Source organism: Thermobia domestica, chromosome 6, assembly GCF_964235325.1.
Source record: "Thermobia domestica chromosome 6, izTheDome1.hap1.1, whole genome shotgun sequence".
Taxonomy (NCBI): domain Eukaryota; kingdom Metazoa; phylum Arthropoda; class Insecta; order Zygentoma; family Lepismatidae; genus Thermobia; species Thermobia domestica.
Genome location: NC_137459.1, coordinates 41,650,153 through 41,677,445, shown reverse-complemented (window position 1 = coordinate 41,677,445; position 27,293 = coordinate 41,650,153). Strand labels below are relative to the sequence as shown.

The following is a 27,293-nucleotide window of genomic DNA, read 5'->3' as shown; positions in this document are numbered from 1 at the left end:
ACTAACATGATTTAGAAGTATATACGTTCTCAGATATGGAAGTTGCAACTAACTATAATATTCTAACAAGATAAGAGCTGTTCCACACTGGATTGGACTCGGAAACTTCTGAATTGACATTTCTCTGAGAAATGTATAGGTCGTGGCAGACCAATTGCCTAGCCTGTCTGGTCACCCGATATCACCACTTGAGTATTTTCGTTTGGTCGTTTTAGGGGACACGATGTCTGAGTAATAGAGCGCTCACATCCGATGCAAGAGGTCCCTGGTTCGTTCAAAGGTCATGTAAGTTTTTGGTGAACATCATCGTGTCTGTGGGTTTTCTAGAGGTCCCACTGTTTCCTCCCACATTCTCATTCTTCCGGTTATTTGATAATTGTTCACTTACATTAGTTATTTTTAACCTAAATGGCCTAAAGGGCATAAAAGTGGAACATAAAACTAGGAATTTCTTTTCTTTTCAGAGTACATAAATAATTGTGTGTGTGTCTACCAAATCCATGCCTCAGATCTTGTAACACTTTGGAGAAGGATATGTGAAGCTGTGCAAACTGTTGATGTAGCTGTATTACAGACTACAATTGAAATATCATATAGACATACTAGGCACAACGAGAAGGATTGTATATCGAGATGGACTAAATGTAAACAAAATTTCAACAGTTAGAATAATCTACAAAACAAGAAAAAAAAGTATTGCTCTAAGTCATGTACTTGTTAGAGCTCTATAGTGTTAGATTGATAGTATTTGCACTGGAAATAATTAAAATTATTTAATAATTTTCAATTGTTTCCAATACCCAATGCATATTCTTATGCCTAACTTACTTTTCTTGTAAGTTTCAGAAACATTAAATTCACATTTTAATGGAAGATTTACACAAGTGGTTTACAGAGCACATTTGATAGATTCAGTTTATTGCATACCGCAATACTTCCGCGTCATGATTGAAATTTATTATTTCTGTGCTTGAACTGACGATCCTGATCATCAGAAAAGATACCAAGAAAATAGATGGAAATGTGTGAATATGCGGTAATGCAAGCTGCTGATGCATAAAAGAAAATCCGACTTAACATATTAAGTAGAGTCAAAATGTGACCTCATAATTGTGGGACGTAAAATCCTTAGATTTCATTTTTCATTTCATTTCAAAATGTGACCTATCTGTATTGTATCGTATTGTCTACCAAAAAACTACTATAGGTATAGTATGTGCAGGGATTGAACTTTTAGATGGATGGTTGGGAAATATCGGTATAGGTATACTTCTCAAGAATAGAGGTATATTTTACTGCATACCGACAATAGTTGTTCTCATATCGTCCCTCTCGAAACAAAGGGGAATATCTCATTTTTTCGACTTTTCCAGGAAAGAAGTTTAAAGATGTTATCATAAGTCTATTTTATCGTGTTCTGTCAAACTTTAATTTGATCTCGTAAGTTACATACCTGACATGAAGGAGATCAAACTAAATTTTCAAAGAAGACGATAGAATAAATACTGAGAAAAAGTTTAAACTTGCCTCCTGGAAAGTTAAGAAAATGAGATACGCCCTATTGTCTCGAGAGGGACGATATATACATACACAAAAAATCAAGCTAGGAAAATACCAGAAGTTCTTAATCACAAAGTCAAAAAGGTGCGAGTCACCGCAATAAGCTTTATTGCCCTCCCTTCTTAACTTGAATCATGTTATGCTACAGTTAGTACGGAAATATTAATTTACGAAAAATGAACAAAATTATAATAGGCGTTTTCGGAAAAGTTTCTCCGAGTAAATCTCATCTTCAATAGTAAATCACCGATTGTTGATTTTTTCTTGAGAAATCCAGTGTTCGAAGTGGAAAAAACGCAGAGGCGGTATGTTTTATTAACGATTTTGACTCGACATACCGGCTACCTAAATGTTGAAATACAGTGAGGGTATGTTGACTAAAAGATTGCATTTTTATTTATATAATGATTCAAAGGCATTGAAGAGCTTCTCTGTAGTTACGTGAGGGGCATGGAGAGACTTTCATCCTCCGCCAACAACTTTCTGAACTTTTTTATTAAAAAATATCCCCTTATGTTGTCGTACACGAAAATTCTCAAAAACCGAGTTTCTATAAAAACAATTTCCTGTGGCAAAACTCCCGGAGCCCCTGCTTGACTGAGAGGTATTCCAAACTCCCGGAATATCCGCCCTCCACAGCAAACAACCCCTAAATTCGCCGATGCTCAAAACACGACATACGCATTAAGGCAAGACACACACACACATAAGAAAGTAAAAAAAAACTCAATATGACACATCAAAATAAAAACTAGATGAACTTCTTTGAAGACATCACATTTTAGAAATAAAAGATAGGAAAAAATAACAAAATATCTATGTTGTCAACTTAAAAATTATTTCTACATAAGAAATAAAATCTTTTTATGTGCCAAGTTATTCGTCAATTACTACGTATAAAAATGGATTTATATTAAAGATATTTAGCATCTACTGTCCAGTAACGGTACATCATGATCACTGAAAAACCAGAGGTAGTATGCCTTCATCGCTGAAAAACCAGAGGTAGTATGCCTTCATCGCTGAAAAAACAGAGGTAATATGCCTTCATCGCTGAAAAACCAGAGGTAGTATGCCTTCATCGCTGAAAAACCAGAGGTAGTATGCCTTCATCGCTGAAAAAACAGAGGTAGTATGCCTTCATCGCTGAAAAAACAGAGGTAATATGCCTTCATCGCTGAAAAAACAGAGGTAATATGCCTTCATCGCTGAAAAATTAGAGGCAGTATGGCATACCATCGCATACCGTCTCACTTCGACCACTGTTTATACTTTGTCGTAGAGTTAGTAGAGAACTTTAAACAATGGCCGAAAAAAATAATGATCGAAGAGTAAACTACCCCTTGTGGATATTTTCCTGAAAAATGGTTTATGTTGTATTTTAGTGCTATTAATGAAATATTTATTAAATGTGAAGAAAATAATTAGAGATATTTCCGAGAGAATCGCATTCTTTTGTGTTTACACTCCAATAAACTGCCCTAATTTGCGGAGAGTAATTTTAAAAGTCCATGGAGAATGTTACAAAAAAAAATATATTAAGTTTAAAATTTGATCCGGATACGTTGAACGGTACGTTTTCTAGGCATAGTCATATGCATTGGGACGAACAGGCATTGAGCATTTCTAGGGCCATAAAATTTAAAAATTCATTGAAATCACGAATTTGATATATCAATTCGATGACTGTTGAAACAAAACGAATTTTTGAATTCTGTCTCTTTTTTTCGATAGATTTGCTAGAGAGCGATAATCTTGCGATCTTTCGAAAGAAAAACTAATTGATATTTAAAACAAAGGCACATACATTTTACGTGTTAAGCATTAATTCGAGTAACATAATGTTATGCTAATCGTAGCTAATGAATAGTAAAATAACGTAAATTATGTTACAATTGATTAGCTATGTTCTAAGTGCTGTGTGGACTTATAAAAAGATGACCTAAAATGCATCAATGAAACATGGAATACCCTCTTCCCCCGCACACACACACACAATGCGGAAACTAAGGTATCTTCCCGTTTGACCTATTCCCGTTTCGCATATAGACCTTCCAGCAATTTACATCATTATTTCAATCTCATCATATATGTAAGTGAAACAAGTATTACCGTTTAGCATATTCACGTTTCGCCTATGCTCACTCGACGAGGGATATTTAGTGTCTGAGGGAATGTGTGTGCAAATTTTCTCAGCAGGGCAGTTGGAGGGTATAATGATTCATCTCTCAGAACCACGGGAGCACCGAGGTGACCCCGAGTAGCGTAGTCGCTAACGCTCTCGCCTTCGGTGCGAGTGGTCCCGGGTTCGATTCCCAGTGGGGACACTCAGTCGAAAAAGAGTAAAATGCTCTTCCAGGCCAGCCACCCTGAATGAGGTTTTCCTCATTCACACTAGGCAAATGCCGGGGTGGTACCTAATATATAGGTCCCAGGCCGCTTCCTTTCTTCCCCAATCCTTTCTTCCTTCACTTTCACCGGATAGTGTGCTCGCCGATTGACGTAATCCCTCAAACGTTAAATGGCCTTAGATGCCGAAAGCCCAGAAATCTAAATCCTAAATTCTAAATCTACGGGAGTACCAACCTGCCTTGTAAAGTTCGAGAAACTCATCTTGAATAGCTAATCTCTGGCCTTTTAAAATTGTTCCGTTAGTTTATAAAAAAATAGAACATTAGACATTATAAAGTATAAAGAAACTCTTAGAGATCTCTAAAATTACAACCAATTAACTGACCAAAGTAATTATTTAATCAAGAAACACAGTTGTGTAACAGTTTCGTCAACTAACCGATTGGCTTCTTCAGACACTATGAAATAACAAATGAAAACATTTAATATGAAGGGACAGCCAAGGATGCATTCCTTACTTGTGATTGAGTAACTAACTACAGCCAATTCCACCAATCACATATCAGAATTCATTTACTATTGTCAACACGGACCAACAATGCCGTTGAAAGATGGCATTTAAAATTGAACCGCAAAATAACTAATGAGCATCCGAATGTATATACTCTTCTTCAGTTACTGGAGCAAGAGGAAGATGAAAACGGAAGATTTATGCAGCTTCTTGAAGTTGGACACAAGCCGAAGACAAAAAAAAAAAAAAAAAAAAAAAAAAAAAAGTTAAAATGTAAACGTGTTGATAATCGCATCAATATGTAAGAATCTAGATTTTAATCAGGAGAAATTGACTTAATACAGTATGTAGATGCAGTTTTATACTGCTAACATTTGGAAACTTAAAATTTGCTGGTGTAAAGATACTTGTAAGCATTGCATATTATAAATGATGATGTAGTACAGCATATTATAAAGGTTATATTGTAAATTATATTTGTAAGTATTATACGAATCCTAAGAATCGTTGTTCTTGGCTACAAGTGTAGACCCACTTTCCCTACTTATTCCTGGTTTTGTTTACGTTGAATACTGGATTTTAATGAATCTATTTACACGATTGTTTTTAGCTGCTATAAAGTATATCTGAAAGGTAAAATTAACATTTTCAAGGAAAACCATTTCAAAAAGAGCATTTTTGAAATGGTGACCTTTGCAGCTACTAGTGGCACGGAATGTATTTGCGTAGAATCACAGTCAACCACTTCAGAGCTGTTGCTGATGTTGAGAAGTAAACTTGCTCATAAATCTTTGTGAAAACAATCCCTCAGACACTAAATATCCCTCGTCGAGTGAATGTAGTTACAACGGGTTTAGGCCAAACGGACTTAAGATAGACTACGATAATGATATATATTGTTGGAAGGTCCATAGGCGAAACGGGAATAGACCAAACGGGAATGAACCTACCATAATTGTCTCCCTTTAATAAGCAAAGCAAACATTACAGGACAAACAAACAAACAAAAACAATCTCGTGATAATGTGGCTTCTTACCATCAGATGTCGAAAAAAAATCATTACTAGTTAAACTTCATTAGTAAGACTATTCATGGTTTTGGATTGATTATTTTAACAAAAGAGGCACTGACCAAAGCTTAAAACCCACTTTATTTTAAATTATAATTTGTAACTGTTTCGGACATCTAGCATATCATTTATTTTCGATAGTGTCTGAAGAAGGATATGCTAGATATCCGAAACAGTTACAAATTATAATTTAAAATAAAGTGGGTTTTAAGCTTTGGTCAGTCTCTCTTTCGTTAAACTTCATGCTAAAGAATGAAAAATGAAATGAAATCTTTCAATTTAACGTCCCACGATTATGCCCTTTAGGCTAAGGAAGACGAGTGATTAAGGCAAGTAAATGATGATGGAAAAAATGGTGGAATGAGAATGTGGAAGGAAACAGGAATAACGTGAGAAAACCCACGGACACGATGCTATTCACCACAAACTAGCTTGACCGAGGATGCCAAAGGATGTCGCGTATACAGGGTGTTTCAAAACAACCCCGACAACGTTTGGGAAGTGATTCCTGACACCAAGATAAGACGAAAAGTATAGACCAACTTGGGTGCATAAATGCTTCCTTTCAGAGTTACAGGCTGCAGAAAATATGAAAAAAAAATGAACTTTAAAGGTCCATAGCTCCAAAACTATGGGACCTACAATAGTGGGTCAAGACTTGATTTAGGAACTAGTATTTGCTCCATCCAAATATCCAAGTTTCAGAATCCTGCAATACTTCTGCAACAACTTTTATAGAGGTAATTTGTGATTACTGCGTATTACATGCCGGTAGCCAAACTCCCTCTATAAAAATTGTTGCGTGAGTACCTTAGGGTTCTGAAACGTGTATTTTTGGATAGGGCACATACTAGTTCCTAAGTGAAGTCTTGACCTGACTATTTTAGGTCCCATAGTTTTGGAGCTATGGACCTTTAAGTTCATTTTTTCATATTTTCGGAAGCCTGTAACTCGGAAAGGAAGCGTTTGTGTACCCAGGTTGGCCTATACTTTTTGTCTTATCTTGGTGTCAGAACTTACCTCCTAAACGTTTTCGTGTTTTTTTTTTTTTTTTTTTTTTTTTTTTTTTTTTTTTTTGAAAGACCCTGCGTAATTCTTACCTATGATTTCAGAAAAAGAATTCAACTAAGTAAGCCGCAACTAGAATAAGAAGCACTTTCAAATCTTACTTGTATGAAAACAGATTACAATAACCAGCAATGTATTGCTATACATCCTTTTTTAAAAAGTATCAACAACCTACTAGCCAGTCTCGCTTAACTGATTGTAGCACAAATACATTGTGTGTGTGTGTGTGTAAATGATACCCCTAATTTTGATTTTTTTAAAAAAAAATTAAGAATCGTGAATTACACAGAGAGAATATGATAATTAAAGTCAGAAAAATGACATTTGACACCAGTATAAGTTTACGACTATCTTTGATAGAACTGTCAATCTAACTTACAGTCAGCATCCTGTGTATCTTCCTCCTCCGTTGTGGAAGAACTGCTGCTGTCCCAAGTCATATACTTCCCTTCGTAGCCTGTGCTTGATCTCGAACTGAAAAAAATAAAATGTTTCATTCAGAATTGTTTTAACCTTCATTTTACAATAGTCGCACAGAAACTGCTGCATAGCTCATTCTGAATAAATTGTTAGCGCGCTTGTCTTCGGCGTGAGGGACTGATTTTCGATTTCCGGTGGAACTTGATGTGGTTCGAATCACACGTTAAATTTTAGGTCCACATTTCACATAGCCTTTACATTGAATGAGGCGCTAAACTCAAAACAAGTCGAACCACACATATGACTACACTTACATGAAATTAGTATACCTCTTAAAAAGTTGTTTGGATAAAGCTTTTTTTTTTTCTTAAATTTGTTAATAATTATAGACTTTAAATTTTTGTACGGTATTCAGTACAGCAAAATGCAAACAAAAATATATTTACACTTTTACAACAGGAAACCACAAACGTCCTCAGCTATAAATGTTTGGCGCGGAGTGATAAAGAACAAGATTTTGGGATCCTTTTTTTTTTTTTTCGCGGAAAACACCATTAACAACATAATGTACTCCCACATGATTGAAAGTCAATGAATTGAAAAGTTATACTGTGTAATGTTTCAACAAGATGGGGCAACCTCTCACATTGCTATGCAGGGATTGTTGGATCGTCAATCAAAATGTAAATCATATGTGTACTAACAAACTCAATGAGTTTCAGAGTTATGATAGAACATACAAACAAACATACAAACACACACACGCGTTGGTGTCCTAAATGAAACATCGTGTCCAAATTTACCTCTTATTGATAGTACTTTACTTATTTGTGATTTATTACACATCTTAAGTGTGTCTAGCATTTAATATCGTTCTTAAAGTTCATTCTGTCTTTTTGCATAAAAAAGGTGATCAATAACAATATTTTGTTTCTCTCTCTCTCTCTCTCTCTCTCTCTCTGGGATCATATGATAATAATTGCCCTTCATTGACACTGAAAACCCAGTGAGTTATGTTACAAATAAGATATAGACCAGCACAGATAACCCAAATGAACAATGTGTGTTTGGACAGCCATATACAGGATTCAAATATTTGCTAGAATTGTCGTACAGATGGTACTAGTGTAGAAGCAAAGCAATAACGGCTACTAATTAATATTATGAACTGGATTTTTAAAAAATTTTCTTTAAAGTTTAACTGTTCCAAAACATTAAGAAGCATATTTACAGAACCTAAAATTATTTTCAGAACTATCACTATTTTTAAAGTAAAGTGAGATTCACACTAGTGCCATCTGTACAATTCTTCCATGAAGTACTTAGAAAATGCACATCACTGTCCACATAATCGTTGTGCATCTGAGTTGTGTGTGAAAAATAAACCATTTCCAAGTGGCTGTTGTATGACGTAGGAACACACTTTTAAGCTTGGAGTAACGTCTAGGAGAAACAGGAAGAGCAAAGAAGAGGAGGGGCAAAGGTAGAAAAATGTGCTAGATATGGGTTAGAGTTGTATGGAAAAGAGGAACTATGGAAAAGTGATGTATCTGCTAAATTATCGATTCTGCCATCGATGTTCTTGATGTCCTCTCACCATGGTTTCTATTTACTCCAGGTTTCTTATCTGCTCTTTGCTCTCTTCGTGTGATTTACTGTGAATGAGAACGGAAAACTGTGACGTCATAGAGCATTTAGTTGGTAATGACTAGACTTCGGATCGATATGCACTGAAAAACGGCAAAATATGCATGCAAATATGCGCTAAAAATCACGAAAATATGCACTGAAAATATGCAGATATGCACTAAAAATTGTAAATATGCACCAATCAAAAACTAAAGTTAAATTAGGAATTTTATTATCTTTAGAGAAAAAGGTTGTATTACTTGAACTACATACCTGTATACTTGGTGTATAACTATGATGCATTCATGCTACAATACACAACTGTGTAGTTTCCGGTGTTTTCTGACAAAAACCTGCATTTGTCGGTTAAAACATTACTGTAGATCGAAAAGTTCCTTCCGTGTCACGGGTCGTTTAGGGACAGTATTTCCAAAAAGCAATGTTACTTGCCGATAAATCTGAAATTCTTGCGTCATTGTTCCCAGGAACACTTTATTTACATTAAACAAGAATTTATTCCTGGATTTTTCGCGTCTATTGAATGTGAGTTTCGAAGAAATGCTTGTCCGATTGGTCTTGGTGGCGTCTGTTTCGTTATTGAATCAAACATCTCAAATGCACTGCAAAGTCCTAATTATCACTCTTCTAATCTCTTTATTATCTTTGAAATTGAACTGAAACGAGTATTGATAAACGCTAGTTCGCTTTTAAAGTTTTCAGCTCCGCAAGCGTCCAAGGCTTCTTGAAAACATTTCGTTTCTTCGAGTTCAAACAGCTCACGGTCAGTATGTGAAATTAAAATACGTCTCCTTATATATATATATATATATATATATGTGTGTGTGTGTGTGTGTGTGTCTGTGAGTGTGTGTACAAATAAAAAAGAATGCGCCGAGTATCTGTGAATGAAGAATAAATATACTCAGAGAAAGAAATAAGCATTTTCGCCTTAAAAGCATATAATAAAACGTGCCCAGCAAAATTGAACAGGACTCGCAAAAATTTCCGTTAAATGTTCTAGAGTTAACGAAGATAGATCTATGCTTAATAATAAACAAAATAAACCAATTTACGTCCATTTTTGTCCACCCAAGAAAAAATTTTGTTCCATTCCAATGAACGAGGGAGGGCATTTCAAAATTTGATCACTTCGATCACCTGTAATGCGACATCTTCAAACTTGAATTTTAGTAAGCTTAAAATTTTTGTTAGATTTTTGCTCATTCATGTACCACAAACAAAATGTTTTGTACCATTAAAATAAACGAGAGAGGGTCATTTCAAAACTTGGCCACATTGAGCGACGTCTTCAAATTCGAATTTTAATTGTTCAGAATTTTGTCCAATTTCCGTACATTTTTGTACCATCTAAAAAATTTGTACCATTCATATTAAGAAAGGAGGACCATTTTAAAATGTTTGCCACTTCGATCAGCATCAGTGTGACATCTTTAAATTTGAATTCTAACTAGCTTCGAATTCTCCCCCCCTTTTTTTTAGATTGTTTGTAACACCAACATAGATGACATTTAGATTTGAAAATGTGTCACTACAGATGATCCAAGTGGCCAAATTTTTAAATGACCGTCCCTGGTTTATTTCAGTGGTATAGAACTTATTCTTGGTGGTACAGAAATGTTCAAAAGTTCGACACAATTCTGAGCTAATTAAAATTTGAATTTAAAGATCTCGCACTACAGGTGATCGAGGTGGCCGAAATTTTAAAATGGCCCTCCCTCGTTTATTTCAATGGTACATTCGCCATGTAAAATAAGACTTAATAAGACTAAGACTAAGACTAAAAATGGGACAACATTCTTAGGTAGTTAAAATTCAAATTTGAAGATGTCGCACTACAACTAAATGGATATTTTTCTTTTAATATTCTTATACTGTCACAGGACCACACAATTTACGAGATGTGCGACGTGGAAATTTTATTGTAGGTGATTTGACATCGTTATTTATATCTTCTTCCAAAAAGGTGACAGTTATGCATCATACCGGGAGGATAAATCACTCACCCCTTTCTTATTCTCCTTTCACATGTCCTTGGAAGATATTCTAAACCAACAACAATGAACCATTTCAAGATCTTGTGTCTATATTAAAAACTTGAAATTCCATTTATGAGGAAAGTTGTTGGACGTTTAAAATTTTCAATTTGGTTGTTTCTTTAAATATGCATTTATATGCATTAACGACATAAACATGCACTAACCTCCAAAATATGCACATATATGCCCTATAAAACTCTGCTATTTTGCTCCAAAACACCTGAAACGAATTTCTATTTAAAGAGCATATCAATATCACATCAGGAAAAAAAACATGCAAATATGCAAAAATCCGAAGTCTAGTAATGACTACTATTGCTATAGAGCCACATTTCAATAGCCTCGATATTGAACGAGACGTTAAACTCGTATTACCGTATAGAACCTATACTACATGCACTATATTACTATATAGAACGTCCTATAGAGAACCATCTGTAAATTGAAAGAAAAAATCCTTACCGTAAATTTTCAAGACAGCTCAAGCTTTCAGATTGTGAACGTGGCTTCGACCTGTAACGAGATGATCTGTAACTGCGAGATTTGGAACATCCTGGAGTATCAGAGGAATAACACCCACGTGAAGTTGACGGCTGCTCCTCACGATATTCTGATCTTTCTTCTGAGATATCCCTTTTCGGCTCTGAAAGATAAAAGAAATATTTCAGTCATAGTATCATAAGCGTTTGGCCAAAACTAACAAAATTTGAGAGTTACATGTACGATAAAACTCATATTACAATACTAAATTGAAACAAAATGATCTTTTTTTTTTTTTTTAATATTATCCATCAGCTGTAATTTTCTTCAATTCTCTTTATATCCTTGTACCTTATTTTCTATCCCATTCTTAGCACCTTAGTTTCTTCAGAAATAACGGTATCATATAATGCGTTTCTTTTACCCTTTTTACAGTATTGATCGTTTCTTCTCAACTATTCTTTACATGTCAACACCACCCAACTAAGTTTTATTCCATACCTCTCCTTATCAACCTTTTGAATGCTTTGGTGTCAAAAGAAAAGTAATATTTCATCGATCTATCGTCATATCCACTGTTTCACTCCGTACAATATAAACGAATCTTCCTTCATAATTCTTTATTAAATAACCCACAAACGATGTCTTCTTGTTCTACCTAATATCTTTCCCTGACTTTGTAGCACATTTTCAATCTTATTCAGATCTTGACACAAAGGGATATTTAAATTTCAGGGTAATTTAATAGTAATTATTTCCCCAACAATTGCAGTTACTTTCAGAACCACTTGATTTTACGTCTATAATTTCAGCGTCTCTGAAATTAAATTAGCAATCATGGACCAACATTAGTTTATTACGAGGCGATGTCTACTGGCCTCTACAACTTTGTCTATGTTCGCTGTATACAAAGCTTTAGTGCTTGTGCTTAATTGAAATTGCCTGTATGAATAGATATAAACCTAACAGAAGTATGAAAAGAAATTATGAATGTAACTAAAGCAATGTACAAGGTATGATCAAAAAATGCGGTGAATGTAGTTGCACAGCGCCATCTATCGACGTTGCATCCATTTCAACTAGTAAGCCCAGTAGACTAAACCTTTGGTACAGTCAGTGTCGAGTTTGAACGAGTTGTGACATGTTACTTGGCTTCCAGGGGCAGAAGACTGAGGACGTGTTAAGAGTGTCTGTCGCGCGCCAATATTAAGTTTTGTTCTAAGCTGAAAAAAAAAAAAAAACTGTCAAAGAAGCTCACGAAATGTCAAAATCAGTGTATAACAATGAAGCAATTGCATTGAATACTGTGTAAAAGTGCTCCGAACGATTCAAAAGCGGCAAGCAGTCGGTTGAAAACGAGCAACGATTGAGACGTCCTTTGACGTCAATAAACAGATGAAAACGTGCAAAAAGTGGCACAAATGATTTGTTGAAACAGGCGAATGGCTATTCGAGAGCTTTCCGAAGAACTAAACATCTCGTTTGAATCCTTAAAAAGCATATTAACCGCTGATTGAAATGGACGAATGGCCTCCTTCTACACCACCTTCCGTGCCACATTTTGCTTTTGATCTGGGAGATTTTGGCCGAAAAAAATTATATCTGTCCACATTCCCTGTACTCTCCAGATATAAAATCATGCGACTTCTGGACCTTCCCGAAAAGTAAAACCGTGCTTAAAGGGAAACGTTTTGACACCATTCCTGTCACTGAGAGGGCCACGACAGAGCAACTGAGCGCCATTCAAAAAAAAAAAAAAAAAAAAAAAAAAGCCTTCCAGAAATGCTTCCAGTCATAAATTCAACGTTGGAAACAGTGCAGTGCTAGTCAAGGACAGTACTTTGAAGAGATCACATCAAATTCCATGTAAGATTATTACTTTGCTTTTAATAAAATTATGCACCGTATTATTTTTTTTTTATCACAAGTCATATCTGCCACCAGTATTATTTAATTTTATTTCTAATGTTAGTTTAGAAACGTGGCAATATACTGTGTTATACGACATAACCATATGCAAATTGTGAAAACAAAAAAATGAAAATGAAGTCTTTTAGTTTTACGACCCACAATTATGCCGGTTAAGCTAAAGGGGACGGTGATGGTGAGCAATGAATGCAATAGTAGAATGAATAAAGTGGGAGGAAACGGGAGGACCCCAACGAAACCCACGCACACGGTGTTTGTCCACCACAAAGTTCGCTTGGCGTGATCTGGGACCCCATGCACCAGATATCAATGCTCTACCGCTGAGCTACCGCGGTCAAATTAGGAAAACAGTTAATATTCAAGAAGAAAATACAAATGTAGTAATACAACTAAAGCAATACAAATTTTTTAAATGATAGTGTCCCAACTGCTACAACGAAACATTAAAATATATTCGATTTTATCCGTAGATTTATTGAATTTCTACATCGAAATACACAGGGAAAGACAGAAGAAAAACCAGGAAACGGAAGTCCAAGGATAGAATATGTAGATGCAGTTACGAAGAAGAGGCCTTATCGAAGTATAAAACAGCTCTCCCAAGAGAGAGAAACGTTTTAAAATTTCCATGTTTCCCACCAACCTATGGTTGAGGAGAGAAGGAAGAAGAATATACCAGTCGTATCGTATGTTTCCGTTAATGAAGTTGTCTCAATTTGGTTAGCTAATTTGGGAGATATTTTATTTGCTTTTTCTTGCTATACCGGACACTTCTTTTCAAGGCACTATGTACTGAAGACAAATAATAGATTTCTGGATTCTCTGAGTAGTACAACTGAATATGATTTCCGTTTTCCTCTTTTCAGCTATTCCATACGAGGTAGCATACTAAGCATACCTATGTTGTCATACATTTTCTCCTGTCAACTCTAAGTAGGAAAAGGGGCACGGTGGTTCAGTGGTAGAGCGGTTACCTGTGGTGGGTGTGGGGTTCCTGGTTCAATACCCCGCTAAGTAATTTTGTGGTGGACACAGGGTTTGCCCAAGTGGGCCCAACCCAAAAAAACCACCGGGTTTTTTCGGGTTGGACCCACCTGAAAAAACCCGCCTTAAAACCCACCTGGGTTTTTGAGCTTTTTGTTAGTGTATTATTGGTACAACTAAGGTGATCAGATTGAAAGTGAATGTTATCAGATTTTTAGACTTTCTTTGGGCGAATTAGATGCTTTCATGTTAAGGTATACAACAATATTCAACATAAGACCTTTATAAGGTTCTGAATGCACTGAATGAATAATAATAATAATAATAACCTTACCTTAGCCTGAAATAATTATAGAACAAATTAATGTATGGATTATGCTTATAGCCTATTTGAAGTAAAATATGGTTTTACATTTTAGAAAATACTTTCCGTGAATAGTGTGCTCGGCGACGCCGAGGGACGTTATCCCTCATACGTTTGACGGGTTTAAGGCCATAGGTGCCGGTACTACCAATTAATTTGTAGTGCATTCGTAAAACTATTGGTATTATTTTTGATTACCTTTGATGGTAACACAAGTATTCTTCAGTAAAATTTGGTTTTACAACAACAAGTTTAATTCAGTTATTTGTTGCTACTCTTCGAATAAACATTCTGTAGAATCAACACCAGCAATAACCTAAAAATTCATGTCAAATTTAAGAAGCTTAATGTTCAGAGTTCCGAGAACTACGTAACGCTTACTATTTGAAGTGCTGAATTGAAACTTGCGTACTACTGCATTTTCGAAGAAAACAAAAAAGTCGCAAAAGAAGTACTCGGGAAATTTCCGCAATTGAACGCACAAAGCATCGGAACTGAATAATTCAACAATAAAACTATTTATTTTACGATGGAAAATATTTAATTTTAAACATTTACTTTATAAAATATGAATTATATCTTCGTTAATTGTTTTAAACTAATTTTCTAGAAAGAACCGTCTTGCAACAAGTGCTCGGGAAATTCTCGTAATTGAACGCACAAAGTATCGGAAGTGAACTTCAACAATAAAACCATTTATTTTACGCTGGGAAATATTTATATCGTATAACACATTTTGAAACATATATTTTATAAATATGAATTATATTTTTGTTTTAAATTAATATATTTGGTGTTCATATTTGGCGTACGTCACTGAGGCAGTGCCGTAGCTTAGATTTTTTCTGGAGATCAAGCATTAATACGTGTATTTTGACCTCCTAGAAAAAGTTGTTTTACTAATTCTTGGGCCCCCTCTTTCCATCTTCCCTTTACTCTTTATGGGTCTTTCGGAGCCTGTGGGCCCTCCCGCAAGGCAAGGTCTGCGGGGCCGTTAGTTACGCCCCTGAGCCCGTTCCATACATGACAAATTAATTAAGGGAACAATATTGACAAATTTCAAAGCCATACGAATAAATATTATTTCTAGGGCTCCTTATAGTACAGACTTTTAACTGAAAAGGGCCCACGACTCATTTTTGTTGTATTTACCTTTTGTGTGCTGCTTTTGAACCTGCTTGATGCTTCATTTATAAATTCATGATCGTATCGTATGTAGAGTAAGAAAATTTTGTCTTGAAGTGCCCCCCCCCCTCGAACGGCGGGGAGCTTCCTTGAGGGCAGTTGCTCCCTGCCCCCCACAAGTTACGGCCCTGCACTGAGGCTACTGGGATGATTCAATATACATTTGTTCGTTTGTCTGCCTGTATCATACATACATACATACATACATACATACTACATTTAAACTTTCGGTCTCATCGTAAATTTAAATTTTCAGGGTACAAGCACGAGACACTAAATTTCCTGTATAGATTTTGGTGGCATACCAACGTAAAATTTCAAAATGGCTGCCATTTCTTTCAAAATAGCAGGTATCCACGTTACAAAGCGCAATTTTGGTTTTTTAAGTTGAAATTTTCAGAGTACGAGCACGAAACACTCTAAATTAGCTATATACATTTTGGCGGCGATCCAACGAAAAATTTCAAAATGGCGGCCATTTAAAAAATTAGCAGTGAATACAAAATTGTTGCAACTTGTGACAATGATAATCTTGAAATATAAATCACATTTTATTACTTTTACCCCAAAGACATTGAAATATTTCGAAAAAAACCCAGTTAAACCCGAAAAAAACCAATTAAACCCGAATATACCCGAAAAAACCCATATGGGCCCAGGTGGGTTGGGCTCTTTCAGAAAAACCCGGGTTTTTTCAAACCCTGGGTGGACAACATCGTGCTCATCGGGTATTTTCCCACAGTCTCATTCCAACAATTTTTCCATCATCATATTCACTTACCTTAACCATATTTCTGACTTAGCATAGAGGGCATAATCGTGGGACGTTAAACTGGGAGATTTTGTTTGGTTTTCAATTCGACATTGTTTTACTTAAAACATTCTCTCTCTTTTTCTCCCTCCCTATATATATCCCTCCCTCCCTCCCTCTCTTAACCAAACGTCTCAATTTCGTGAAAAGGTAATCCACTAGGAGTCAGGTCTCACTTTGGTGCGTATATTTGACTCACGATGCTCCGAACAAGAACGTGTTCAAAGTATTAAACGGAAATAATATCAGGGTTGTTTACTCGATAACCATACCTGACTCCGTTCCCAGTTTAAAAAAAAAAATGAGGGAAAAGTTTTTTCTTTTATATTTTTGCTTATTTTTGCATATAGTGTAGAATTGCTCAAATGGTTACTTTAGAGAACTTAAAAAGAAAAAGTAAGATAATGATCTTACCGTTGTCCTGCTTTGTTTTCTTGTCTATGGCAGCTTCTGTGGCTGGACTTTCGCTTGCCCTCCTCTTTGTTGCAGACCTTAGTACTCTCTTTCTGTTGATGAAAGTATGAAACCAAATATTAATATATATATATATATATATATATATATATATATATATATATAGTTTTTTTAAAAAAAACACTAAAAATATTATATATATTAAGGCGCTTGAACAAATAAATAACATGTCCAGCGGTTAAGCCTAGGAGTTTATTTTTCGAAAAGAAAAGTTGAAAAGAGACAAGAGATTAAGTCATATACGACTAATGATATCTCACAAAAAAAAAAAAAAAAAAAAAAAACTCGTTGTAAATGTGAACCATAATTGATTAGAGTAGCGTGTACACTAAGAAGTTGTGTGAGTGGCTGTGTGGGCTAGTTCTTCAATTTGTTTACATCTGAACAATCGAAGTTTTCTTTTCTGTTGTGCCTTAACGTGAACAATGTTTAACTATATTTTTTATCTCAAGCTGTGAAATGAAATATCTAGTTTAACGTCCCACGTTTTTGTCTACTAAGGCTAAGGGAGACAGTGATGATGAGAAAGAATGAAATGATGGAATGAAGAAAGTGGGCGGAAACGGGAGGATCCCGAGGAAACCCATGCGGGAAAGAATTGCCTAAAATAGATTGTTGTCAAGAATAATTGGAGACACCTTTATCCAGCAATGGATTCATCAGGATGACGATAATGATAATAATGATAGATGATAATAGTAACTTTAATAATAATATTTTAATAATGTCATAAAGAAAATATAATAACATTTGTGCGTCTCTGTACCACCTATCAACAATTATACATTTTGAAATATGAAATGTAAAAATACCTGTGACAGGTCTTACAAATATATATTTGTAAGACCCTTCACAGGTATATTTACTAGAGCGTTCACCTCTGGTGCACGGGGTCCCTGGTTTGATCCCAGCTCGCGTCAAGTGAGCTTTGTGGTGGACAAACACCGTGTGCGTGGATTTTCACGGGGTCCTTCCGTTTCCTCAAACTTTCTTCATTCCACCATTCTATTCATTTCTCATAATCACCGTCTCTTTTAGCCTAGCCGGCATAATCATTGGACGTAAAACTTAAAGATTTCATTTTCATTTCATTTCAAATATATTTATGTACTTTTTTGTTTGGCCGTACTTGGCCACACGTTTATACTCCGAGACTGAAGGAGGCGGTGGTGATGAAAATGACAAAATTGTGGAATGAAGAACGTAGAAGAAACTTGAGAAATCCAATGTCTGTGGTATTTTTCCACAATAAAGCTCACTTGGAGCGGACGGAGATTGATCCACAGGACTGACGCACCAAAGGTGAGTTCGTGGTGGATAAGATCACACATGTGTGGGTGATGTTTCCCCGTTTCCTTCCAGCGCGAACTATTAAATAATATTTCATTATTATTATTAAAATCCGCCAGCGATGCAAGACATTGTACATATCTTTCGTGCGGTTAAAATTAGAATATGCCAGTCAAATATGGAACAAGAATCATGTTACCTACACAAAACTGATAGAGATGACACAGACTAAATTCTTACGATATCTCACTTATAAACAGACAGGTCACTACTCCAAATTTGAATCAGGTGCTACCCTAGAAGCAAATTCTTATTTTGAACCCCTTGAGCAAAGGAGGAAAAAAAAAGGAAAAATTGAACCCCCTTGATGTATTATTTTTATTCAAAATTATTAACAACGCTGTAAGACTCTTCAGAACTAACAAATATGATTATACTTCAGGTTCCTTCTTTTAAGAACAAGACTAGCAAACACTGATTTCTTTTTGTGTCAGAAAGCCAGGAGGAATGTACTAATGAAGTCGCCTATGTGGCGAATATGTGCTTCTTATAAAAGGTATAGCAAGGTAAATAAAAGTTTAGAAATTTGTAGTATGTCTGCAAACGATTTGAGAGATGAACTGTTGAACCACTTTAGAATACTATACAGAATACTGTAATTGGGTGCTAAATACCTGTTGTACTCTTCAATAAATAAACCGTGGGACGTCAAATACTTCATTTCACTTTCAATTCTGATCAACCACATATCTTTAAAATGCTACTACGGAATCTATTTTCTGGCACGGATTGAGAATAACACAAAAATAAATCAACATTTTACCGGAAAATGGTGGTACTTGAGAAGAAAGATAAATATGTGGTAAGGAAATTACAAGTAACACACGATTTGTCTTAGGAAAAGCAAACAAAAAATAGGGCTATATTAACATAAAACATTCAGAATTGAAAAGTTACTGATAAACAAAAACCAACTCAACTTTGCTAAATTATTTTTGTGCTTGCTTATAATTTTTTTCACGTAAGTATCAAATTTATCATGATAAGTTACTTTCTTTACTAAGGTGAGTTTGAAGAAACGATATTAACCAACAGATGACAGCACTTAAGAAGTTGGGATACATTTATCTCTTGAATTTGATTGAATTATTTTGAATATTGTCCCTGGATACAACCACGGGTGGACTGGCTATGTAAAAAGGGCGCGGTCACATACCCTGGGAGGGCGCCGTCCACCTGAGGCTTTCACTTCTATGGAATATCCCCTCCTAATAAAAGAAAGTCCGGGAGGCTTCCCCCGAAAAATTAGTACACAAAAAACAACAGAAGATTAAGTAGCTATTGCAGTTAATCACGATTATACAAACTCAATATTTTCATAAACAAAGAGACTTCAAGTACAAAATATATTAGGTCTATATAAATCTGCACACTAACTGAGACTACAAAAATCACAACAGTTGTTTAAATTCTTCGGCTACATTTGTTAACAGCCTAATTATAACTGAAGATTTGAGTTAAGTTTGGGGCTTATGCTATTTTTCATACTTCTGTCCTTTTAAAGCTATGTTCATCATAACACTAATTTATTTTTCATCTATTTTTAAAACCGTTGATAAGAAGTATACATGAAACATTTACTACAAATTAACAAAAGTAAATTTAGAATTATATACCTACCTAGCGAAAAAAGAAATTCAAAAATAAAACTGGAAAATGAAAGTAAAATCACTGCTTTATGCTTGAAGGAGCCTTCGCATCTCCTTGCTTTTCTCACATATTTTGTCAATAATAAGATTGTTGTCTATTTTGGTCCGAATGTCTCTTTGAGTTCATCAAGAACAATGATTCCAGATGTTCATCTGTAAGTCTTAAACAGAGTCTTGTTTTAATGTAACTGAGCTTTGAAAATGCTCGCTCACAGAACACTTGTGTTGCCGGTAATGTAAGGAGATACTTATAAACTTTGAATAATTCTGTGTAGAGTCTTGAGTACATATTGTACTGCAAAATTACATCGAAGACGCACTTAAAGCAAGAATTGCACTTCACTCCATCACATTTTATAGACCTTAAATTTACAATATCGTCAGTCGGACCCAAATATTCCTCCTCATCCTCCATGAAATCTTCAGAAAACTTGTCCTCTTCAATCAAATCTTCAATCGTACGAACCTCAACAGCTCCTTGATTCTTTTCTTGGTTCTCATAAAACTCTTCCCACATTGATGAAAACGAAAGAAGCTCTTCTTTAAGTTTTCCCTCTTCACAATCAGGAATTAATTCAGTGATTCTTTTCAGTGACAACGAAGCCAGACTTAAACTCTTGAACTTCTTAGGATCAAAACACTCGAAATCTAAGTATAAGCTTTGATTTTCAGCAAATCGTTCCTGCATGTTGTTAGAAATTTGGTCAAGAACACAGTTGAAAACGGTTACTTCAAATCTGTATTTACTGTCTTCAATTACTTCATCAGAAGCTGATTCCCCTGCCATTTTCTTTCTTTTTCTACATCTTACCTCAGGCATTTCTGTTTCTATAATTTGTTCTAGACTAGGAACATATGTAATGAGTCTTTCAATACTGTTTGACATTTCTGTTGCAAAGTGTTCTACTGCTTTGTAGACAAGCTCTAAACTCTGATAAACAAAATATTTGTATTCTTCCGCTTGTCACAAATACGATTGGCTAGTGATGTATCACCCCCACTTCCCACGGGGAGGAGCAAATTATACACGTGCATTTTGACAATACTGTCTCGTGTTGTTCAGATACTTCCAGCAGCAGAAAAGAAAGAAAAAACTGGAAAGATTTTAAAAAAAATATTTGAATTTCGCTGGTAAATAATTGTTGCTTAGTGAGTAAAAGTTTATCTTGTTGATGTTTCACCACAACACTCACGGAACCGGGATTCATGACAGCCGTCTTTCAGGCTTGAAACCAGAACACGCGTCCACAGTTGAATTGCCGCCATAATTACTGCGCATGCTTAGTGTTTATTTCTATTGTTTCATTAGCCGCACTTGATTGCAGCATTATTAGATAATCCGTATTATATTTTTATCATTTATAATAATGTAGCAGTTTTATATGGAGCTTCATAGTAAAACTAATAATCAAATCATATGAACTATTTTGCAGAGGAGTAAAAGCGTCGGTAGGACAACAGCAAATCAGGGAGATTTAGTTTCACGTGGCTTTGTTTATCGCAGTTTAGAGCTTACGCCGAACAGGATTTAGCTTCTTTCAACTTATTTTGAGTTGAGGACATCAGGTGCCATGCTTGGACATAGTCAATTTTTTTGTTTTCAAGTAGTCTGATAAAGGTGTGATGTGCTGACAAATCAATAAAAACATCTAGCCACAATGAGCACAACTTTTGAATGAGAGACATTGCATCATGTCTGACTTTGGAATTGGATTCTAGTTCCCAAGTTCCATGAAACACCACTTAAAACCAACAATTACAATATATTTCTCCACTGAAATTATTTCATTTCCTAATTTCACTTCTTCTTCTCCACAAACCCATTATTTCTCCGGTCAAGGGTCAATTTTCTGAAGTTGATGAGCTCGTTCAGCACTTGACCCCTCTTAATCATTAACTAACGTGAACCTTTGCACTCCACAGCGAAAATAACAATACTACATTATACTTAATAATGTACTTACCAAGCGTATCAAAGTCTATTAATATATTAGAAAGTTTCTTCATAAGTCACAACATATCATTTTCAAATCATTCTTTGATTCGTGACCGCCCTTCAAGCCATTTGATGTGCATGTTAATCACAAACAGTATACAGTTTTTGCAGCATTCTCACTTGTCCTAAGTCATAGTACAGATTTTGCAAGTATTATATTCTATATACATTATATATTTGGGCATCATATAATTTTGTATACGTATACTTTTTCAATGTGCATATATACGTACAATAATCTATCTACTATATTATAAATGCCACTGTATGTTTGTATGTATGTATGTACGTTTGTATGTATGTATGATTATGTTCCACATCTCCTCCTAGACGGTTCAACCGATTTTGAGCAAATTTGGCATAAATATTCTTTGGTACCAGATAATCAACACTGTCGGGGTTAGCAACCCCCAACTCTCCCCTTTGCAGAGGGGGGGTGGAAACTTGAACCCAATGCTATTTAAATGGGGGTTATAACAGTAGGAATGGTTTTAATGGTATAACGTAAGAACGAGAAAAATAATTTTAACGAAATTTTGGAAACATATAGGTTATAGTGTAACATAAAACAGCCTTGGTATATAAGGCCACTAGCGCCCCTAACGGCGGGAGTGGGAGGGAGAGATGTAAAAATGTCTGAGATTAAAGTCAAATCAATATATTTCGAAGTCACTGAGATTATTAATAGTACCAACAAAGCCTAAAACAGAAAAGGCAAGGCCGTAGGCCGAGTAAAGATGGGATTTGGGGGCGGAGCAGTGGGGTGGGAGGGATGATATATAAAAATCATCCAAAATGACCGATATTAGAGTCAAATCTATAAATTTCAGGGTCCCTAAGATAATTATAATGACATTCCCAAAGCCAAAAACAGAAAGAGCGAGGCCGCAGGCCGAGCAAATACTGGGATTTGGATGCGGAGCGTAGGGTTGGTAAGAGTGATATGTAAAAATCGTCCAAAATGACCTATATTAGATTCAAATCTATATATTTAGGGGTAAATCTAATATCATTAATAGCATTCCCACGCCGAAAACAGAAAGAGCGAGGCCGCAAGCCGAGCAAATACCAGGGTCTGGGGTGGAGCCCTAGCTGGTCAAAGGGTAGCGAATTTATAAAATAATTATGTAGCCTTGTTTTTTTTTAAAAAAAAAATGTGTTCAGAGAGGAAACTGTGCTTCTTCCCTAGACTAAGACGAGTCTTAGCCCCTCCCGAGGAGGGCGCAAAGGCACTTGTGTGAGGAGGGCGCAGCGGCCATCGGGCCGGTACTTGATTATGGCCAGTCCATCCCTGGATACAACATACAATGGAAAGATGGGGAAAACGTGCTGCCAAATATTAGCGATAGTCAAGCCTTTACACTCACACACTAGAAGTGCCTGTTCTTCGTATGGGCTGAATGGTATGCATCCGGAAACACAGAAAAGGCATTTGGGTTGTCTATCTTTAAACGTTAATTTTGAACAACTCTGTTTCTTAGGAAATTCACCTTAAATATTTACCTAATGCCAGTGGTGAATAAAATTAATAAATTAAAACGTGAGAGCTGCACCTGTCAAAACATAAATTAAAGATTTGGTACCGCCAGTGGAGAATGAAATCAGTAAATTAAATCATCAGAGCCTAACTGTAGAAATACAAATTAAAGATTTACGTACTGCCAGTGGTGAATAAAATCAATAAATTAAAATGTGAGAGCTGCAACTGTAAAAACACAAATTAAAGATTTAGGTACCGCCAGTGGTGAATGAAATCAATAGATTAAATCGTCAGAGCCTATCTGTAAAATCACAAATTAAAGATTTACGTACTGCCAGTGGTGAATAAAATCAATAAATTAAAACGTGAGAGCTGCAACTATAAAAACACAAATTAAAGATTTACGTACTGCCAGTGGTGAATGAAATCAATAAATTAAAACGTCAGAGCAGCAAATGTAAAAATACAAAGATTTAAGTACTGGCAGTGGTGACTCCCGAGGGAAGGTACATCAGTGACAAAGACTTATCTAAGATGATAACTATCTTAAGAATTATAGCATTAGGTAAGTTTCCTTCCCTTAACTTGCAGATAAAACTGTAATTTTTATTAATGTGCCTTCCCTCACAAGCCGCCGTTACGACACTACATATCCAAACCATTAAGCAAACTAATTTATTTTAGGTCTAGTTACGGCAAAATTGATACTAACCTTTGATTTTCTCCCTCAGCTTGAGAAGTTGCCCTCCTTTTCTCTCCTCTTGGGGTCTTGCTGCCCATATGCACTACCTCTGCTGCCCTTGCTAAGCGAAGCAAATTATTATCATCAGATTTCTGAAAGGAAGCTTGTGTGGAACTTTGTTCCTGCTTTGTGTTTTGTTGATCATCTGCTTTCTCTAAATCATCAGTTTTTCTCTGATCGTTTGAGACTATTTCATTATCTTGTGCTGCAACTGTGGAATCATACCCTTCGTCGTGTCCTTGATCTTGAACAAGTAATTCTCGAGGTGCTTCTTCCTCCAATACTGATGTATCCTTTTCTCCATCCGAAGCATGAACTTCAGAGAGATGTTTTTGCTCATCTTCTAGAGACAATATTTTCGCTTTTTCTTGTTCCGCTGGTGGAGCATCCTTTTGTTTATCCGTAACATGTTCTTCTGATTCAGTGTTGCGATCTGCCTCTTCCCTATTCATAGGACTGTTTTCTTGAAACATTTTTGTTTGATCTTCTCCCTCATATTGTCTCTGATATATATCTTGTTCAGAATCAACTTCACATGTTTCTATTTGCTCGAAACTTGGCTGTTCTTCAATACTATATTTTATCCTTTCCAAGATATCAACGGGCCACCTTTCTTCTGGACTTTCTGGGAGTTTTTCAGAGCACACAAGCACTTCTCGCTCAGATATAGTTGACTCATCTGCGCATGTACGATGATGCTTAGAGCCAGCACCATCAAACGCAGACTCGGTATATGGCTCTTTTCTGGCCTTGAGTTCATCTGAACTCTTTTCATCTTCTTGGAATGTAGTTGAACTGTCATCTGTAGGAGATGATTCTGATTTATCAAATTCGCTTACACTTATGTTTGAGACCGGAGAATATAAAGATGATGATGTTGAAGGTATTGTTTCAACATCGTTATGGTGCTGTGAAGAACTTACTTGCAGTTTGGCACCAATTCTAACATCATCTTCAATAGATCGCATGGTCTTGAATCTCTTGTCACCTTTTCCTGGTTTTGTTGCTACTTTTGGCGTCGCTAAAATGTCTTTCTGTTCTCCTGCCTTTGATGCAGCTTTCTCTTCTTGGGTTCTGTTTTCCTCCTCCGTTGTTCTAGTTGGCGTACAATGTGGTGACTTACTTTTGGGCTGCTTTTCCTCCTTCTCTATCATTTGTTGTTCGGGTTTCGCTAAATCCTTCGTTTCGTGTGAAACAGGTTCTTGTTCCAAAACTTTAGTTAGCTCTGATATTTCTTCTTGTACTTTTGGTGACAGCAACGTCTTCTTAACTTCTTTTGGCAACTCTGATATTTGTTCTGCTCCTTTCGGAAATTCTAGCTTTTCCTGTGGCTTCAGCTTCTCTTCTTCAACATCTTCCGAGTCTTCTTTTACTTTCAGTTTTCTAAATGACGCTGTTATCTCTTCTGGTGATTCTGATTGTTGTTCTGGTTCTTCTCGCGACTTTGTATGTTTATCACCTTCAGCCTCTTCCGCCTCATCTGATTGTTTTGGCGACTTCATTTTTTCTCCCTCTACATCTTCCGATGGCTTATCTCCTTTTTTTAATTCTTCTTTCCGTGACTTTGTATATTCATCACATTGGGCCTTTTCCACCTTATCTGATTGTTTCGGCGACTTCATCTTTTCTTCCTCTACGTCTTCCGATGGCTCATCCTTCTTCCTTAATTCTTCTCGCGACTTTGTATATTCATCACCTTGAGGCTCTTCCACCTCATCTGATTGTTTTTGCGACTTCATGTTTTCTCCCTCTACGTCTTCCGATGGCTCATCCTTCTTCCTTAATTCTTCTTCTCGGTACTTTGTATATTCATTAGCTTGAGCCTCTTCCACCTCATCTGATTGTTTTGGCAACTTCATCTTTTCTTCCTCTACGTCTTCCGATGGCTTATCTCCCTTCTTTAATCCTTCTTCTAACTCTGCTTCCTGTATCTGGGACATCGGTAGCTCTACTGGCGACTTCGGTTGCTCTTCTGGTTCTTCATTTGACTCTCGACTCTCTCGTTGTTTACTTGACTCCGATATTTCTTCTACCTTTTCTGGAGAACTCGGTTCCCATCTCATATCTTTCCATGACACTGATTCTTCTATAATTTCTTCGAATGGTTCTGCTTTTTCTATTTGTTCTGGAGCCTCAGGTTTCTTTTCAAGATGTTCCAGTGACACTGTCTCTTCACCTTGCTCTTTCGATGTCTTAGATTGCACTTCTAAGCTTTTTGCTGAATCAGGTTGTGTTTCTGATGATGTATCCTTACGATCTTCTTCATTTTCCGTGACAGTTGTAGGAGCAGATGACTTGTTATATCTAATCAATGAATCGTCTGAACTACTAGACGTGGATGTGTCCGATGACGACGAAGATGACTCGGACGACGAAGTTGATGAAGATGATGATGAGTCACTTAATTCATCTTCACTCGAGTCAAATTGCCATTCAAAACCTGTAATATATAGAAAAATAATTGAACAACTAGTAACGGAAGTGAATGATGTGACTTATACAATAATAATAATAATAATGGGAACAAGGAACCATGGGGGTCCTACATACAGGACCATACAGGATCTATGGGGGTATACACATAATATGCCATTCTGTTCATTTTAAAGTACAGTTAAAGGCCATATTGTAAAGTAAAGTTTTTAAATTCAAAGGGAAGTTCCTGCCGTATAGCCAGAAAAATTGACCACTGTATTAACATATGATGCAACTTCTTTTCTGATAAACATTGTATTTATATAGCTACACACAATATTATGCGGAAAATTTGCTAGCATGTTAATGCCATTTTCTTAATATCAACATATGAAACTGGCTGTATTATATCAAACAGGAAAAAGATGTTAAGATTGGAACTTTCTCAGCAGGCTCACCATAGGAAATGATCATCTAGTGGGCATAAGGTATAAGCAGCATTTGGAAACGAAGCTGGAAACAGAGTTATGACGCTAATTTTCTAAACTCAGCATTACTCCACTGGTGGAAATGCATATAAGAACATCACGTACTACTATGAGCAAAATAAATGACGCGTCTCTTTATTTTGAAGTTTTTCGAAAATATCTCCGTTTTCTTTATATGTTCGAAATTTCAGAAGGTTTCCCCAGCAGGAAGCGTTAATAACAAACCCGTTTTTAATATTTCTGTTAGATATTAGCTTAAAATAAATAAATTAGAAGAGA

General features: G+C 35.9%; 1 protein-coding gene across 2 annotated transcripts in view; it reads right to left on the bottom strand.

Moving 5' to 3' along the window:
- Positions 1 to 27,293, bottom strand: part of LOC145687961 (uncharacterized) — a 104,742-nt gene that overhangs the window by 20,063 nt on the left and 57,386 nt on the right. For both annotated transcript variants that reach the window (XM_081761568.1, XM_081761569.1), the window contains exons 2-5: positions 24,082 to 26,551; positions 16,835 to 16,926; positions 11,130 to 11,310; positions 6,941 to 7,035 (exon numbers count right to left, since the gene is read on the bottom strand). In XM_081761568.1, the coding sequence (XP_081617694.1) occupies positions 6,941 to 7,035; positions 11,130 to 11,310; positions 16,835 to 16,926; positions 24,082 to 26,551 (2,838 nt within the window). The remainder of the gene's footprint in view (positions 1 to 6,940; positions 7,036 to 11,129; positions 11,311 to 16,834; positions 16,927 to 24,081; positions 26,552 to 27,293) is intronic.